Below are 15571 nucleotides of genomic sequence, written 5' to 3'. Positions count from 1 at the left end.
TGTGAAACTGATTGAAGGTTATCAGGGTAAATATAGATAGGGATGAGCAATGCTCACTGGAACTCTATGCTTTCTATGCTATTAGATCGGTCAAGTGTCAGAATTGGAATGCAGTGGGTCATGCTGGGATAATGTAAGCTGCAATGTTAGTCTGTCCACCATGAGGCTAATCCCATGGAGGAAGGCTCCATTTCTGAAAAGCTCAAGCATTCGTGATTCACCCGTCCCATCCAGAAAAGTCACAGTTTGAGTAATCGTGGGTGTTCCTCCTGATCAACATTAAATGAAAGGAAGTTGTCAAATGAAGTTCCAATGTTTGGTCAAATCACACAGAAACTATAGCATCAAACCAGGCCACTTGGCCCATCCAACCCTGCTGGTGTTTGCCATTCTCATGAACAATATCCTCTGCCTTAATGAATCCCAGGTTGGATGGTAACGTTTGAAACTAGACACAAAGCTTTTCCTTGATGGTTGGTGATGTGCAGAATGCAGCATCACCTCCACCTTCTTCCTGCCTGCTACATCAGATTGTCCTGGAGTCTTTCTTCATGTTTCATTGTGGCTGTAAATTGAAACTACAGTCCCGTAGTTGTGTGTTGTGGTCCATGCACAGAGTCTGAGTCGCAGTGGAAACATTCACTTGCACACACATCTTGAAGGTTACAGTAGAAACTCCTCTGTTCTTACATCACATAGTTAACCAGTGTCTCTCCCACTCTCACCTCCTGCCACTGGCCTATGCTGGAGAGATTTACAAGTCAATATTCTGCCTATTTTGCCACATAATGGACCTTTCTTCATCTTGAAGTCCTGGATGGAACTTGAACCTGGAATCTCTGGCTCAAATAGAGAGATACTACCCACTCTGCTGCAAAACCTAGCAATTCTTTTACTATAATCTTCGCAAATCAAAACAAATAAATTAAATGACGGCCATTTTTTAAAAAATGGCATTTTCAAAGGAAACTTAAGAAATTTAAATTAAAATGTCATTCCTAGGGTTGATGACGCATGTTAGCCCCTGCAGAATTCTTTCTTTGTCTGTCTATCTGTATACTTGATAAATATAATTAACATCTCAATCCCGTAGACTCACCTTTACTGCTTTATTCCAATATGGTCCCTTTCTGCTGCCTCACAGCACCAGGATCCCAGATTCGATTCGATGGGCCGGGTGCTGGCAGGTGGGACTAGATTGGGTTGGGATATGTGGTCAGCATGGACAGGTTGGACTGAAGGGTCTGTTTCCATGCTGTACATCTCTATGACTCTATGACTATCTATGTGGAGTTTGCACATTCTCCCCGTGTCTGCGTGGGTTTCCTCCGGGTGCTCCGGTTTCCTCCCACAGTCCAAAGATGTGCAGGTCAGGTGAATTGGTCATGCTCATGGCGTTAGGATGCATTAGTCAGAGGGTAAAGGGATTTGGGTGGGTTACTCTTCAGAGGGTCGGTGTGGACTGTTGGGCTGAAGGGCCTGTTTCCACACTGTAGGGAATCTTATCTAATCTAAACAATCTAAACTGTCAGTCCTTAACCTATTCCTAAAGGTCTGATCTCTGCTTCAGTCACTCACCCTGGTATTTTAGTGCAGTAACTGCTCAGGTTGTCACAATAAGCCTTTGTGTTTCAATGCAATGGGCTAGGACGGAAATGTTGCTGAGTTACACCGATAGCCTCCACTGATGGGATAAATGCCAGTTTGGCAGAATTGTAGGATGGTGACAATATCTGGCGAAAGTGAGGACTGCAGATGCTGGAGATTAGAGTCGAGAGTGTGGTGTTGCAAAAGCACAGCAGGTCAGGCAGCATCCGAGGAGCATCCATTCCTGGTGGTGGCAATTGCACTGAGCTATAAATCCAGGTGCACAGGACAATGTGCTGGGGGCCTGGGTTCAAACTACACCGAGGGAGCTGGTGGAATTTAAACTAAACTGACAAAGCCTGGGATTGAAAGCTGATCTCAGTGATGGTGGCATGTAGCTACCATTGATTGTTGTCAACTCCCATCTGGTTCACTTATGTCCTTTAGGGAAGGAAATCTGTTGGTCTGCACATGCAACTTTACACCAGCAACAATATGGTTGATCTTGAACCTGATCTGAAATGGCCTAACAAGCCACATAATGGTAATCAGGCACAGGGCAACAAATGCTGGCCTTGCCCTTGTAGAGTCATACATCATGGAAACAGACCCTTCACCCAACCATACCAAACATAATCCGAAACTAAACTAGTTCCACGTGCTGCTCCTGGACATATCCCTCCAATCCTTTCCTATCTATGTACTTATCCACATGTCTTTAAACATTGTAACTGTACCCATATCCACCACTTCCTCAGGACATTCATTCCACATGAGAACTACCCTCTGTGTAAAAAAAAATTGCCCCCATGGCTTGTTTAAATCTCTCTCTCTCACCTTAAAAATGTGCCCCCTGGTCTTGAAATTCTGCCATAGGGAAAAGACAACTACCATTAACTATATCTAGACCCCTCATGATTTTATAAACTTCTTTAAGGTCACCTCTCAATCTCCAGTGAAAGAAGCCCCTTTCTTCATAACTCAAACATTTCATATCCAGCAACACCCTGGTAAATCTCTCCTGAACCCTCTCCATCTTAATAATATCCTTCGTATAACTGGGCCACCAGAACAGTATTCCAGAAGAGGCCTCACCAATGTCCTGTACAACCTCAACATGACGTCCCAACTGCTATACTCAAAGCACTGAGCAATGAAGGCAAGCGTGCTAACACCTTTTTAACCACCCTGTCTATGTGTGACACAAACTTCCAAAGAATTATGTGCCTGAACCCCAGGTCCCTCTGTTCTACACCACTACCCAAGTTCCAACCATTAATTGTATAAGCCCTACCCCTGTTAGTTTTACCAAAATGCAATACCTCGCATTTATCCAGATTGCACTCCATCTGCCATTTTTCAGCCCATTGATCCATTTGATCAAGATCCCTTTGTAATCTTTGAAAACCTGCTTCACTGTCTGCTATGCCATGAATTCTGATGTCATCTGCAAACGTATTAACCATGCTTTCTATATTCACATCCAAATCATTTATAGAAATAACCATGAAAGAATTAAAAACAACTGTCACGACAGTCATACATCTGTGTTTTTATGTGGTTATGAAAGATATTGTTTAAAATTTTTTGAGGGAAATTAATTGATTAGAGAAAGCAGCAGAGAGCTGAGAAAGACTTCAAAAAACAAACGTGCAGGATATCTGTACAGAGACTTTTATTTTGTTGCCTAATTTTGTGGATGAGATTTTATGCAAAGGAGATGATGAGTGTAATCCTCTTTGTGTTATTGTGTTTGACACTGCATTTGCATTGTGATACCTCTATGGAGTGGTTCCCAAGTCATTGAGGGAACTGCAATGAGGTGACAATCCACAGTAAAATGGAAAGGTGACTCTGAATCAGAACACTATCTCAACCGAGCTGGACTGTACCCTGACTTCACGCTCATACCACTACTTGGTGTTGGGGAGCTAGGAATGGTTACAAACAGACCCATACTTGTTGGCAGATAATACAATAATAAAGACTGTAAAACCATCAGGAGTAGGCCATTTGGCCCCTCAAGCCTGCTCCACCATTCAGTAGGAGCGCGGCTGATCCAACATTCCTCACATCCACTTTCCTGCCCTTTCCCTGTAACACTTGATTCCCCGACTGATCAGGAATCTATCTGTCTCAGCCTTAAATATACAAGGACTCTGCCCCCTCAGCTCTCTGTGGTAAGGACTTCCAAAAACTCTCAACCCTCTGAGAGAAGACATTCCTCCTCATCTCAGCCTTAAATTTGTGTCCCTTTATTCTGAGACTATGTCCCCTGATCCTAGACCCTCCCAGGAGGGGAATCATCCTCTCAGCATTGACCCTGACAAGCCCCTTAAGAATCCATGTTTCAACCTCTCATTCTTCTAAGCTCCAGTGAGTAGAGTCCCAACCTACTTAGCATTTGCTCATAAGATAATCCTTCCATCCCAGCGATCATCCTAATGAACTTTCTCTTCAATTAAATAATACCTCCCTTTAAATAAGGAGATCAAACTTGCTCACAATTCATGATACAGAGTTACTGACTAACTTGCTGATCAGTCTCTTTCAATGAGTCTACAGCAGATCCAGATATTATCAGAGGGACTCTCACCCCACCACCAGGGTTCCTCCTGAGTTCACACATCACCCACATAATGCTGCAAGTAATTCTGGACCCTGAAGACCAATTCTGAATAGGCGTGACTGAACTTGAAACATTAACTCTGTTTCTCTCTCCACAGCTGCTGCCAGACTTGCTGAGTTTCTCCAGCAATTTCCATTTCTATCTCAGATGGCAACTCAACCAATTTGGAATGGGAAAGGATCTGAAAGATTTCCTTCTAACTCACTCATTCAAGGCCTGACTGGGAAACCAATCATTATCCAGTGTTTCAAGTAATTGGAAATCAAATTTTTTTTTTAAAATTCATTCATGGGATGAGGGTGTTACTGGCTGGGCCAACACTTATTGCCCATCTGTATTTACCCAGAAGGCAGTCACAAGTCAACCATTTCACTGTGGGTCTGGAGTCACATGTAGGCCAGACCAAGTAAGGATGCCAGCTCCCATCACTAAATTACATGAGTGAATCAGATGGGTTTTTCTGACAATCAGTAATGGATTCATGGTCATCATTAGATTCTTTGATTCCAGATTTCAAATTGCACCACCTGCCCCAGCAGGATTTGAAACTAGGCCCTCAGAACATTTCCTGGGTCTTCTGGCTTAATAGTCCAGTAATAACACCACTAGGCCTCCACAAATAGAATGCAATGGAAATTTGTTGGATGTGGTCCTATTCATCATCATTTTATAATAACTGTCTCTTGTCTCACAGCATCGGCGTTTACCAAAAAACCGAAGACACTCGAGGTGGTCGCCGGGGGAGGTGCTGAGTTTGTGGCTGAAACTGGCAAGGCAGATGCCAAAGTGAAATGGCAAAGGGATGGCAAAGACATTCAAGCAAGTGATAAATATGTGATTAAGTCAGAAGGAGTGCAGCACACACTCACCGTGAACAGTGTGACCAAGGAGGATGAAGTGGTGTATGCCGTCATTAGTGGCACGTCCAAAGTGAAGTTTGAATTGAAAGTCAAGCAGGAAGGTAGGATGATTAATCACATTCTCTCTTTTTATGCTAAGTCTCTTTATTCCTATACTGTGGTCTGATTGACTAAGACATGGTCTATCCTGTTTAACAATCTTAATGTGAGATTGTGAGATGAAACCAAGGAGCTGGGAGTTATGCAAAGAATAATATCTCTTCTCATGCCCCCCACAGCTTTGGAATGTTATGGGGGTCTGACTGACATGGGGCTTTGGTGAGAAATCCAGACTATTGCCCATTGCTGGGGATCATTGTTTCTTAAAGATCTGATTACTTGTAGATATTGCCTCATTAATATGCAGCCTCCTATTCCGACAGTCACTGTGAGTGGATGAGATGTGACATGAAAGTGAGAGTGAGTACCTGGAGATCTCAGCTCACTGATGTTCTGAAAGACCTTTCTGTTGGACATTGGGCACCAACATCTCAGGGCACACTCCATCACACATTGTCATTCAAGATGTGCCAGCCTCTAACAATCCCTGCAGGAGATCCCAATTCCACTTACAGGATACTCTGCCCTTCCATGCTACCCCTCGGGCAGCAGCACTGGTATCTCGTGGCTCTGGAAAAGGCACAGCAGGTCAGGCAGCACCTAGGGAGCAAGAGAGCCGATGTTTTGGGCATAAGCCTGGTAACTCTCTTTGTAACACTGCAGAAAGGACACAGTGTGCTCAGGGACAGACCCCCAGCTCAGGGACTGCCCCAGGCTGTCTCCAGGAGCTTCCCTCACTGTCAGAGCACCCACTCACTCTAAGCCCAGTTGGATACCCCCTGCCTGGCCTTTGTGCACCATGCCTCTTAGTAAGAGGTACCAGGCTGACAGTGCAGCTGGATTGCTGTGTCATTCAGTGCAGCTACAAAGCCAGGAAGCTTGTCATTTTTATCTGCAGTCCCCAGTCAAAACAAGGGAGATAGCCTTGACTGGGGGCATGCAGTAAGTCAAGTGCCGCCTCTGAATCCAGTCCACGGTCAGTCAACCTCTCGAGCTGATAAAAGTCAGTAAGGAGAAAGGAATCGAAGGTCAGGCAGCGTGCTGCCCACAGACTTGTCTCTTTCTGCCCAACTGTGGCTGCTTCCCTGTTGGCATGAGGGAGAGGCAGGTGTTACAGGAGCTGAATATGAGAGGCACCTCAAATTACTGTTGGTACAGGTAGGTAGGTGTCCCAAGTGAATAAGTGGGTAGCACAGAGGGCATGCAGGGTTAGTGATGGCAGGGGGTTGGAGTGGGTGAGAGTCTGAGGGAGGGTATTGCAGGCAATAATGAGAGTGGTACAGCATGAGGGAGGTGAATGTGAGGCATCAAGAGGGAAGATGGTGACACGGCCACTGGTGGATTGGAGAAGGTCACTGACCTTCAGAGCTGGGCATTCCTCCAGGCAGCTGAGACTGCTCTAACTCAAGTGACAACCCTGGACCAGGTCTGGGCACCGCCTGGTATCGCGGCCTCCACTGTGGGTCCCGGTGGTGGATATTTCACCTGGGCACCAGCCCATCCAGCAGGAGCTCAGGACAGATCCCTGCCAGCTGGGTGTGGGAGTGGCAGGTCACAGTTTCCTTTTCCCTGCCCTATCTGGGGCAAATGTCAAGGGATAGACAGTCCAGGCGCACAATGGGCTTTTAAAGATGGCGCCGTGGTAAGGGATGCTGGTGAATTCTGGGATTTTGAGGCTGCACTGGATGCAGTGAGTGGCTGAATGGGGCTAGAATCAGCCATCTGGGGGAGGGTTGGTGGGTAAGGTCATCAGAGATGGAAATGTGTTGCTGGAAAAGCGCAGCAGGTCAGGCAGCATCTAGGGAACAGGAGAATCGACGTTTCGGGCATTAGCCCTTCTTCAGGAATCAATAAGACACAGAAACATCTCAGTGGTCCACAAGGAGAGATGACACACTGGCTCAATGTTTAGCACTGCTGCCTCACCGTGCCAGGGACTCTGGTTCAATCCACCCTTGGGCGACTGTCTGTGTGGAGTTTGCACATTCTACCCGTTACTGTATGGGTTTCTTCCCACAGTCCAAAGATGTGCAGGTTAGGGTAGATTGGCCATGCTAAATTGCCCATAGTGTTCAGGGATGTGCAGGCTGTGTGGGTTAGCCACAGGAAATGCAGGGGTAGAGGGGTGGGTCTGGGTAGGATGATGTTTGCAGGTCTGTGTGGATCGATAGGCTAAATGGTCTACACTGCAGGGATTCTATGAAATCCTCCACAAAACCTGAAAAGTGAAATTCAGCCTGATAACTTTAAATCTGTCACCTTTATTACTGATCCATTCACCTTCCAGCTCAGTGAGCAAACCTACATCCAGGCCATTCAGCCCACTGTGTCCCCTCCAAAGCACATCTCACCCACCAGCTATCTATCCATGTAACCCTACACTTCCCATGGCTGACCCCCTGTGGGGCAATTTAGCATGGCCAATCCACCTAATCTACATATCTTTGGACTGTGTGAGGAAACCCGCGCAAACACATGGAGAATGTGCAAACTCCACACAGACAGTTGCCTGAGGCTGGAATTGAACCCGGGTCCATGGCTCAGTGAAGGAGCAGTGCTAACCACTAAGCCACCTTACCACCATAAAGCTTTGGGAATTTCTTCTTTACAGGGTGGGGAAAAGGAAAAGCCCTTTGAAATGCCTTCTCCTATTTGGCTTGTATCTGTAAGGGGAAAATGAACCCTTGCATGTTTACTCTTTTGGACGTTCAGTGGGAATATGGATAAAACGCAACTCTCATTTATGTTGATCCCTGGTTTAAAGTTCCCATCCATCTGGATATTCAATCTGCAGTAATTCAATGTCAGATTTAAATGTCTGACTGATTTATTATTTTTTTCTATTATTGGAACCAGCATGTGTGATGGGGTCAGCCCCACATTGCATAGGTACTAGACACGATGTCATCACATACTTGGAGTGGACTGTGTCCCACCATTCCTGTCAGCAGCCAGTATATCATGTTAAAGTGAGTACCTGACCCTCAGCAAATGAAGAATCTGGCTGATGGTCATCATTAGAAGGACAACAAGGGTCACTGAAATCTCCAGACACATAAAGATTTGTTTTCCCTACTCCTCTCCCACAGAGTTTAGACTCAAAGGCATTAAGACAGCAAGTTCCTTTAAAGAGGAGCCAGAGGGGTAATTCCTAAAAGTGTGGCATGAGGGTTGAGTGATAATTATAGACTTGGATGATCAAATATCTAGTGGCAGGACATAGTTCATCTCTTGCTGCGACCCTGGAATCATCTCTTCAGCATCAAGTAAGGATGTTGCACCAGACTTTCAAGCGATTAATTTGTTTTTAACCTGCTCTTAGTTTTGCCCGTGACAGCTCACCCCTGTAGGGGTGCATTTGCACATTTTACGCAGACTCCCTCACATCGGGCAATTCATTCTGACCCACTGGGTCCACCACCGGAGCAGCTGATCTGAAAACTTTAGCCCCATCATTTTCAAGTACTGAATGAGAAATTCTGCATTGATCATTCGCCTGACTCTTCCTAGTTCCAAGCATTGTCAATAAGGAGTGGACCATTCAGCCCCTCCAGCCTGCTCCACCTACCCCTCCATGGCTGATCTGATTGCTCCCTGTCCCCCTCCAATAACTTTCACCTTTGCCTCGCAAGAATTTAGCTTCCTGTTTTTGTTACTTAATCATTTAAGGAGGTTGATGGGCCTGACTTTGCTGTCGGAATAATAATGAGGGTTACAGTGGTTAAAGTGTCAATCAGTCAGTGACCACACAGACAGGTCAACAAGTTGCTTGCACCTTCACACGTTTTGCAACATCAGTTCCTCCATGGAACACTCTATCTCGGAGCATGTGAACCAGTGTGAAGGTTCAGTATTTTCATGTCACACACGCAATACGCTCATTAGAAACAGTCACAACGTGTTTGTTCTACGTTAAACTCCTTTTTAAGGGTCTGATAAGCTTTCTTTAGCCATTTGGCCGAAAGGATTAGCTTTTATCCTTTCATAGAACATAGATTCCCTACAGTGTGGAAACAGGCCATTTGGCCCAACAAATTCATACCGACCCTCCGAAGAGTATCCCACCCTGACCCATTCTCCTACCCTATTATTCTACATTTACCCCTGACTAATGCATCTAACCTGCACATCCCTGAACACTATGGGCAATTTAGCATGACCAATCCACCTAGCCTGCACATCTTTGGATTGTGGGAGGAAACTGGAGCACCCAGAGGAAACCCATGCAGACACGGGGAGAATGTGCAAACTCCACACAGTCATCTGAGGCTAGAGTCAAACCCAGGTCCTTGTCTCTGTGAGGCAGCAGTGCTAACCACTGAGCCACTGCACCACACCATCTCTGTGGACTCTATGTGTGGATCAGATCTATAAAATCTGATTGCTTTTATAGATTTAAAAAATTGTAAAAAGCTGTGTTTTAATGTTATATTTCTCTCTCTTTTATACCCTTCCCTAAATCCCATAATTTTCCCCCACCCTATATTTTAGTGCCAGCTGATGGTACTGAGCTCACTTTTTTTATAAATTTGTTCATAGAATAATCACAGCACTGGCTGAGCCAACATTTATAACACATCCCCAATTCCCCAGAGGGCACTTAACAATGAACCACATTGCTGTACATCTGGAGTCATGTGTAGGCCAGAATAGGTGAAGACAGCAGATTCTTCCTTGAAGGACATGAGTGAACCAGATGGATTTTCCCCCAACAAATAACAATGGATTCAAGGCCACCATTAGATTTTTAATTCCAGATTTGTATTCATTTCAAATTCTACCATCTGCCTTGGCAGGATTCAAACCCAGGTCCCCAGAACATGGCCTGGGTCAGACCCAACCCCTCCAACCGTAACAAGGACAGATCGCCCCTGGTGCTCACCTTCCACCCTACCAACCTTCGCATAAACCAAATCATCCGCCGACATTTCCACCACCTCCAAACAGACCCCACCACCAGGGATATATTTCCCTCCCCACCTCTTTCCGCCTTCCACAAAGACCGTTGTCTCCATGACTACCTGGTCTGGTCCACGCCCCGCAACAACCCACCCTCCCATCCTGGCACCTTCCCCTGCCACTGCAGGAACTGCAAAACCTGCACCCACACCTCCTCCCTCACCTCCATCCAAGGCCCTAAAGGAGCCTTCCACATCCATCAAAGTTTTGCCTGCACATCCACTAATATCATTTATTGTATCCGTTGCTCCTGATGCGGTCTCCTCTACATTGGGGAGACTGGGCGCCTCCTAGCAGAGCGCTTTAGGAAACATCTCCGGGACACCTGCACCAATCAACCCCACTGCCCTGAGGCCCAACATTTCAACTCCCCCTCCCACTCTGCTGAGGACATGGAGGTCCTGGGCCTCCTTCACCGCCGCTCCCTCACCACCAGACGTCTGGAGGAAGAACGCCTCATCTTCCGCCTCGGAACACTTCAATCCCAGGGCATCAATGTGGACTTCAACAGTTTCCTCATTTCCCCTTCCCCCACCTCACCTCAGCTCCAAACTTCCAGCTCAGCACTGTTCCCATGACTTGTCCTACCTGCCTATCTTCTTTTCCACCTATCCACTCCACCCTCCCCCCGCCCCCGACCTATCACCTTCATGTCCTCCCCCACTCACCTATTGTACTCTATGCTACTTTCTCCCCACCCCCACCCTCCTCTAGCTTATCTCTCCACACTTCAGGCTCTCTGCCTGTCTTCCTGATGAAGGGCTTTTGCCCGAAACACCGATTTTACTGCTCCTCGAATGCTGCCTGAACTGCTGTGCTCTTCCAGCGCCACTAATCCAGTCTCTGGATTAATAGACCCAGCAAAAACATGACTAGGCCATCACTTCCATAGTTTAGATGAATTGACAGAGCCTGGTTCAGACTGCGCACTGCTTGTTAATAGTTTGATCAAGCAGAGGGAGATAAAGTTGTTTTCCTTGTTGACTCAGGTCCCAAATTATACCCTGAGTGATTTTCCGATCAGTAAATTCTCAGATGATGCAAAAATTGGTGGGGTGATAAATGGTGAGTAGGATAATCTTAAACTAGAAGGGGATGTGGACAGATTGGTTAAAACTGCTGATCAGTGTCATATGGAATTCAAACTAGATAAATTTGAGGTAATACACTTGGGCAGGGCAGGCAATAGAAGGTTACACACGATAAACAGTAATACCCTGGGAAACACTGATGATCAGAGGGACTGTAGTGTGCATGTACACTGGTCCATTAAGGTATCAGGGCAGGTGGATAAAGTGGTCAAGAAGGCATTATGGGATACATGTCTTCACTAATCAAGGCACAGAGTTTAAGAACAGGGAGGTTATATTAGAACTGCATAAAACATTGGTTAGGCCACACCTGGAGTATAGTGGAATCCAGAACCTGCAGTTCTGGATTCCAGTTATAGGAGGGATGTGATAGCACTAGAGACAGGGCAGGGGGAGATTTACCAGGATGTTGCCCTGGGCTGGAGAGTTTCAGTGATGGAGAGAGATTGGACAGACTGGAGCTGTTTTCTTTAGAGCAGAGAAGATTGAGAGGGGACATGATTGAGATGTAGGAAATTGAGGGACAGAGATAGGGTGCATCTGAGGAGCAGGAGAATCAACGTTTCAGGCTAAAGCCCTTCATCAGGAAGAAGAGCTTATGTTTGAAACATCGATTCTCTTGCTCTTCGGATGCTGTGTGACCGGCTGTGCTTCTCCAGCACTACCCTCGTCAAAGGAAATAAGGGAGGTGATCAAATTGAAAGAGAGGGCATACAAAACAGTCAAAAACAACATGAAACTAGAAGACTGGGAAAACTTTAAATGTCAACAGAAATCCACAAAAAAAGCTATAAAGAAAAGTAAGAAAGAACATGAGGAAAAGACCAGCACCAAATATAAAGACAGAAAGCAGATGTTTCTATAAATATATAAAACAAAAAAAGAGTGGCTAAAGTAAACATTGGTCCTTTAGAGGATGAGAAGGGGCATTTAGTTATGGGATAGGATGAAATAGCCAAGGCATTGAGCAGGTATTTTGTATCGGTCTTCACAGTGGAGGACATTAATAATGTCAGTAATTGACAAAGATCTGAAGGTAGGTGAGGACCTGGAAGAGTTAGTGTTGGGCAAGCTAATGGAGCGAACGATTGATAAGTCTCCTGGCCCTGTTGGAATGCATCCCAGGGTACTAAAAGAGATGGTGAAAGAAATAGCAGGTGCACTGGCGGTAATTTTCCAAAATTTACTGGACCCTGGGGCAGTTCCAGCAGATTGGAAAGCAGCAAATGTGATGCCACTGTTTAAAAAGGGAGGTAGACAAAGGATGGGAATGTTAGACCAGTGAGCTTAACCTTAGTAGTGGGGAAGATGCTTGAGTCTATTCTCACGGAAGAAATAGCAGGGCATCTCAATTGAAATTGTCCTGTTGGGCAGATGCAGCGTGGGTTCATGAAGGGCAGGTCATGCTTGACAAATCTTTTGGAATTCTATGAAGACATTATGAACAAGGTGGACAATGGGGACCCAGTGGATGTGGTATACCTAGATTTCCAAAAGGCCTTCAATGAGGTGTCATACAAGAGGCTGCTGCATAAGATAAGAATGCATGGTGTTGGGGTGGAGTATCAGTGTGGACAGAGGATTGGTTGACAAACAGAATAGCACCCACTATGCTATTCTGACTGGTAATCAGTGACTAGTGGTGTGCCTCAGGGATCAGTGTTGGGACCACAAACATTTACAATTTATATCGATGAGTTGAAGTTGGGGACCACATGTACGGTGTCAAAATTTGCAGATGACACTAAGATGATTGGCAGAGCAAGGTATGCAGACGTCTGTGAAACTTTACAAAGAAACATAGATACTTCAGTTGAGTGGGCTAAGGTCTGGCAGATGGAGTATAATGTTAATAAATGTAAAGTCATACATCTCGGTTGGAGCAACAGTAAAGAGGACCATTACTTGAATGGTAAGAAATCGCAGCATGCTGCTGTGCAGAGGGACTTGGATGTCCTTGTGCAGGAATCGCAGAGGGTTGGTCTGCAGGTACAACAGGTAATTAGGAAGGCAAATGGAATTGTTGTCCTTCATTGCTCAAGGGATTGAGTTTAAAAGCAGAGAGGTAATGGTGCAGCTGTATAGAATGCTGGTGAGGGCACACCTGGAGTACTGAGTGCAGTTTTGGTCTCCTGACTTGAGAAAGGATGTACTGGCACTGGAGGGGGTGCAGAGGAGGTTCACTAGGTTGATTCCAGAATTGAGGAGGTTGGCTTATGAGGAGAGACTGAGTCGGATGGGATTATATTCATTGGGATTTAGAAGAATGAGGGGGGATCTTATAGAAACAAATAAAATTATGAAGGGAATAGATAAGATAGACATAGGGTGGATGTTTCCACTGGCAGATGAAACTAGGACAAGAGGGCATAGCCTCAAGACTAGCAGGAGCAGATTTAGGACTGGATTGAGAAGGAACTTCTTCACCCAGAGGGTTGTTAGTCTATGGAATTCCCTGCCCAGGGAAGTAGTTGATGATAGTACAGTAAACATTTTTAAAACTAAGGTAAATATTTTTTGAACAATAAGAGGTTAAAGGGTTACGGTGAGAGGGTGAGTAAGTGGAGCTGAGGACATAAAAAGATCAGCCATGATCTTATTGAATGGCGGAGCAGGCTCGAGGGGCCGAATGGCCTACCCATGCTTCTAGTTTGGATGCTCTTATGTTCTTATGTTTAGAGAAGAGGTGAGAAAAATATTCTTCCCCCCAGAGGGCGGTGGGAATCTGGAACTCACTGCCTTTAAAGGTGGGAGAGGCAGAAACCCTCGTCACATTGGAGAAGTGTTTTGATATGCCCCTGTGATACCAAGGCACACAAAGATATGGGTCAAGTGCTGGGAAATGACATTAGAATAGTAAGATGGCTGTTTTTGACTGGCACAGATGTGATGGGCTGAATGGCATTTTTCTGTGCTCTAGATGGCTATGACTCAATGACTCTGAGTCCCTCGCCCACTGCAACTCCCAGGTAAGTCCCTCTCCCACTGATTATCATGGGTTCCATTGCAAAACTCCATGGAGAGTCTGTGGGAAAGAGTAAATGTGATGAAGACCTGGTCCTGTCCATTCTCTGATCAGGGTAATTTGTTCAGTTCACTTGTGTTACCTGGGCGTCACTAGCTGGGTTGGCATTTATGCCATTCTGTAGTTGACCTTGAGAAGATAGTGCTAAGCTGAAATGTTGCAGTCCATCGCGAAAGGCCAAGTCTTGTCAATTTTCATTGTCAGTAACCTGAACAAGGTTTCATTTAATTCCCACATTTTGCACAGAATCATTCAGCACTGAGGCAGATCATTCAGGCCCAGGGGTCAGTGCTGGGATTTATATTCCATGTCCACCTTGTGGAGGTAATTAGAAATGCAAATAAATCACAATTTTCCACCTCACCAGCTGAGAGTTGAAGCAACACAAGGACTGTTTACAAATACCAGTGTGCTACTGGTGTTGCTAGCACTAATTAGGGCTGGCATTTATTATTGACACGGATCCCCCATAATTTACAGTTCCTTAAAGCTAGCACACTGCCAATTGCAATGTCTGCATTACAACAACCTGTGCTCCAAGGGAAGTCTGAAGCTAGGCCAGGGTCTGCTGCTGAATTTGAGATGTCGCTGGGTGATGTCTGCATTATTCAGTTATCCTTTATGTATTTTTGCTCTGACACCATGGGTCAACAGCAGAAAGGTCAAAGGATATTGACAGCTGTCAGAGATCCAATCAACAATGCACGTGAGTGGTATTTTTATGGAGTGTTAATTGACTGAAGGCACTTGTGAGATGTTATCAGATTGCTGTAAAATCCCAAATGGTTCACTGAAGTCCTTTGAGCAATAGAATCTCCTGATCTTTCACGGTCTGGAAAGGCACGAATCAATCTGTGCTCGGTGATTGACGATCGTATCTTTGAGGTAGCCTAGGTTGGGAAACTGTAGGATTGTCCTTTCAGCCCTTTGTGTCTGTATATTTTTATGGAGACAGTCCCACACTTTTTCCTGCTCTTCGTGTGAGGAGCTTTCCTGCTTGGCCTGGTCCTGATTTATGTTAATTTTATTTTATCTGAAACTGTAGAGCAGCATAAAATAAAGAACTTTCTCTGTCTTTTTCAAAATTAGGGGACGGAAGTGTCACTGGCTGGGCCAGTATTTACTGCCCATCGCCTAGTTGCCCCTTGAGAAGGTGTTGGTGAGCTACCTTCATGAACCGCTGCAGTCCATGTGCTGTAGGTTGACCCACAATGCCCTTAGGGAGGGAATTCCAGGATTTTGACCCTGCAACACTGAAGGAACGGTGGTATATTTCCACGTCAGGATGGTGAGTGGCTTAGAGGGGAACTTGCAGGGGGTG

The 15571-nt window shown here is 45.5% G+C and overlaps 1 protein-coding gene across 13 annotated transcripts in view; it reads left to right on the top strand.

Moving 5' to 3' along the window:
• The window catches only part of mybpc1 (myosin binding protein C1), a 159772-nt gene that overhangs the window by 26145 nt on the left and 118056 nt on the right, over nucleotides 1–15571 (top strand). For all 13 annotated transcript variants that reach the window (XM_043708742.2, XM_043708741.2, XM_043708740.2 and 10 more), the window contains exon 2: nucleotides 4911–5177. In XM_043708742.2, the coding sequence (XP_043564677.2) occupies nucleotides 4911–5177 (267 nt within the window). The remainder of the gene's footprint in view (nucleotides 1–4910; nucleotides 5178–15571) is intronic.

The sequence above is a fragment of the Chiloscyllium plagiosum genome, unplaced genomic scaffold, assembly GCF_037043375.1.
Source record: "Chiloscyllium plagiosum isolate Xiang-an unplaced genomic scaffold, Cpla_swu_hap1 HiC_scaffold_19, whole genome shotgun sequence".
Lineage (NCBI taxonomy): Eukaryota > Metazoa > Chordata > Chondrichthyes > Orectolobiformes > Hemiscylliidae > Chiloscyllium > Chiloscyllium plagiosum.
Note: the sequence above shows the minus strand (reverse complement) of the source record. Positions and strands in the feature narration are given on the sequence as shown.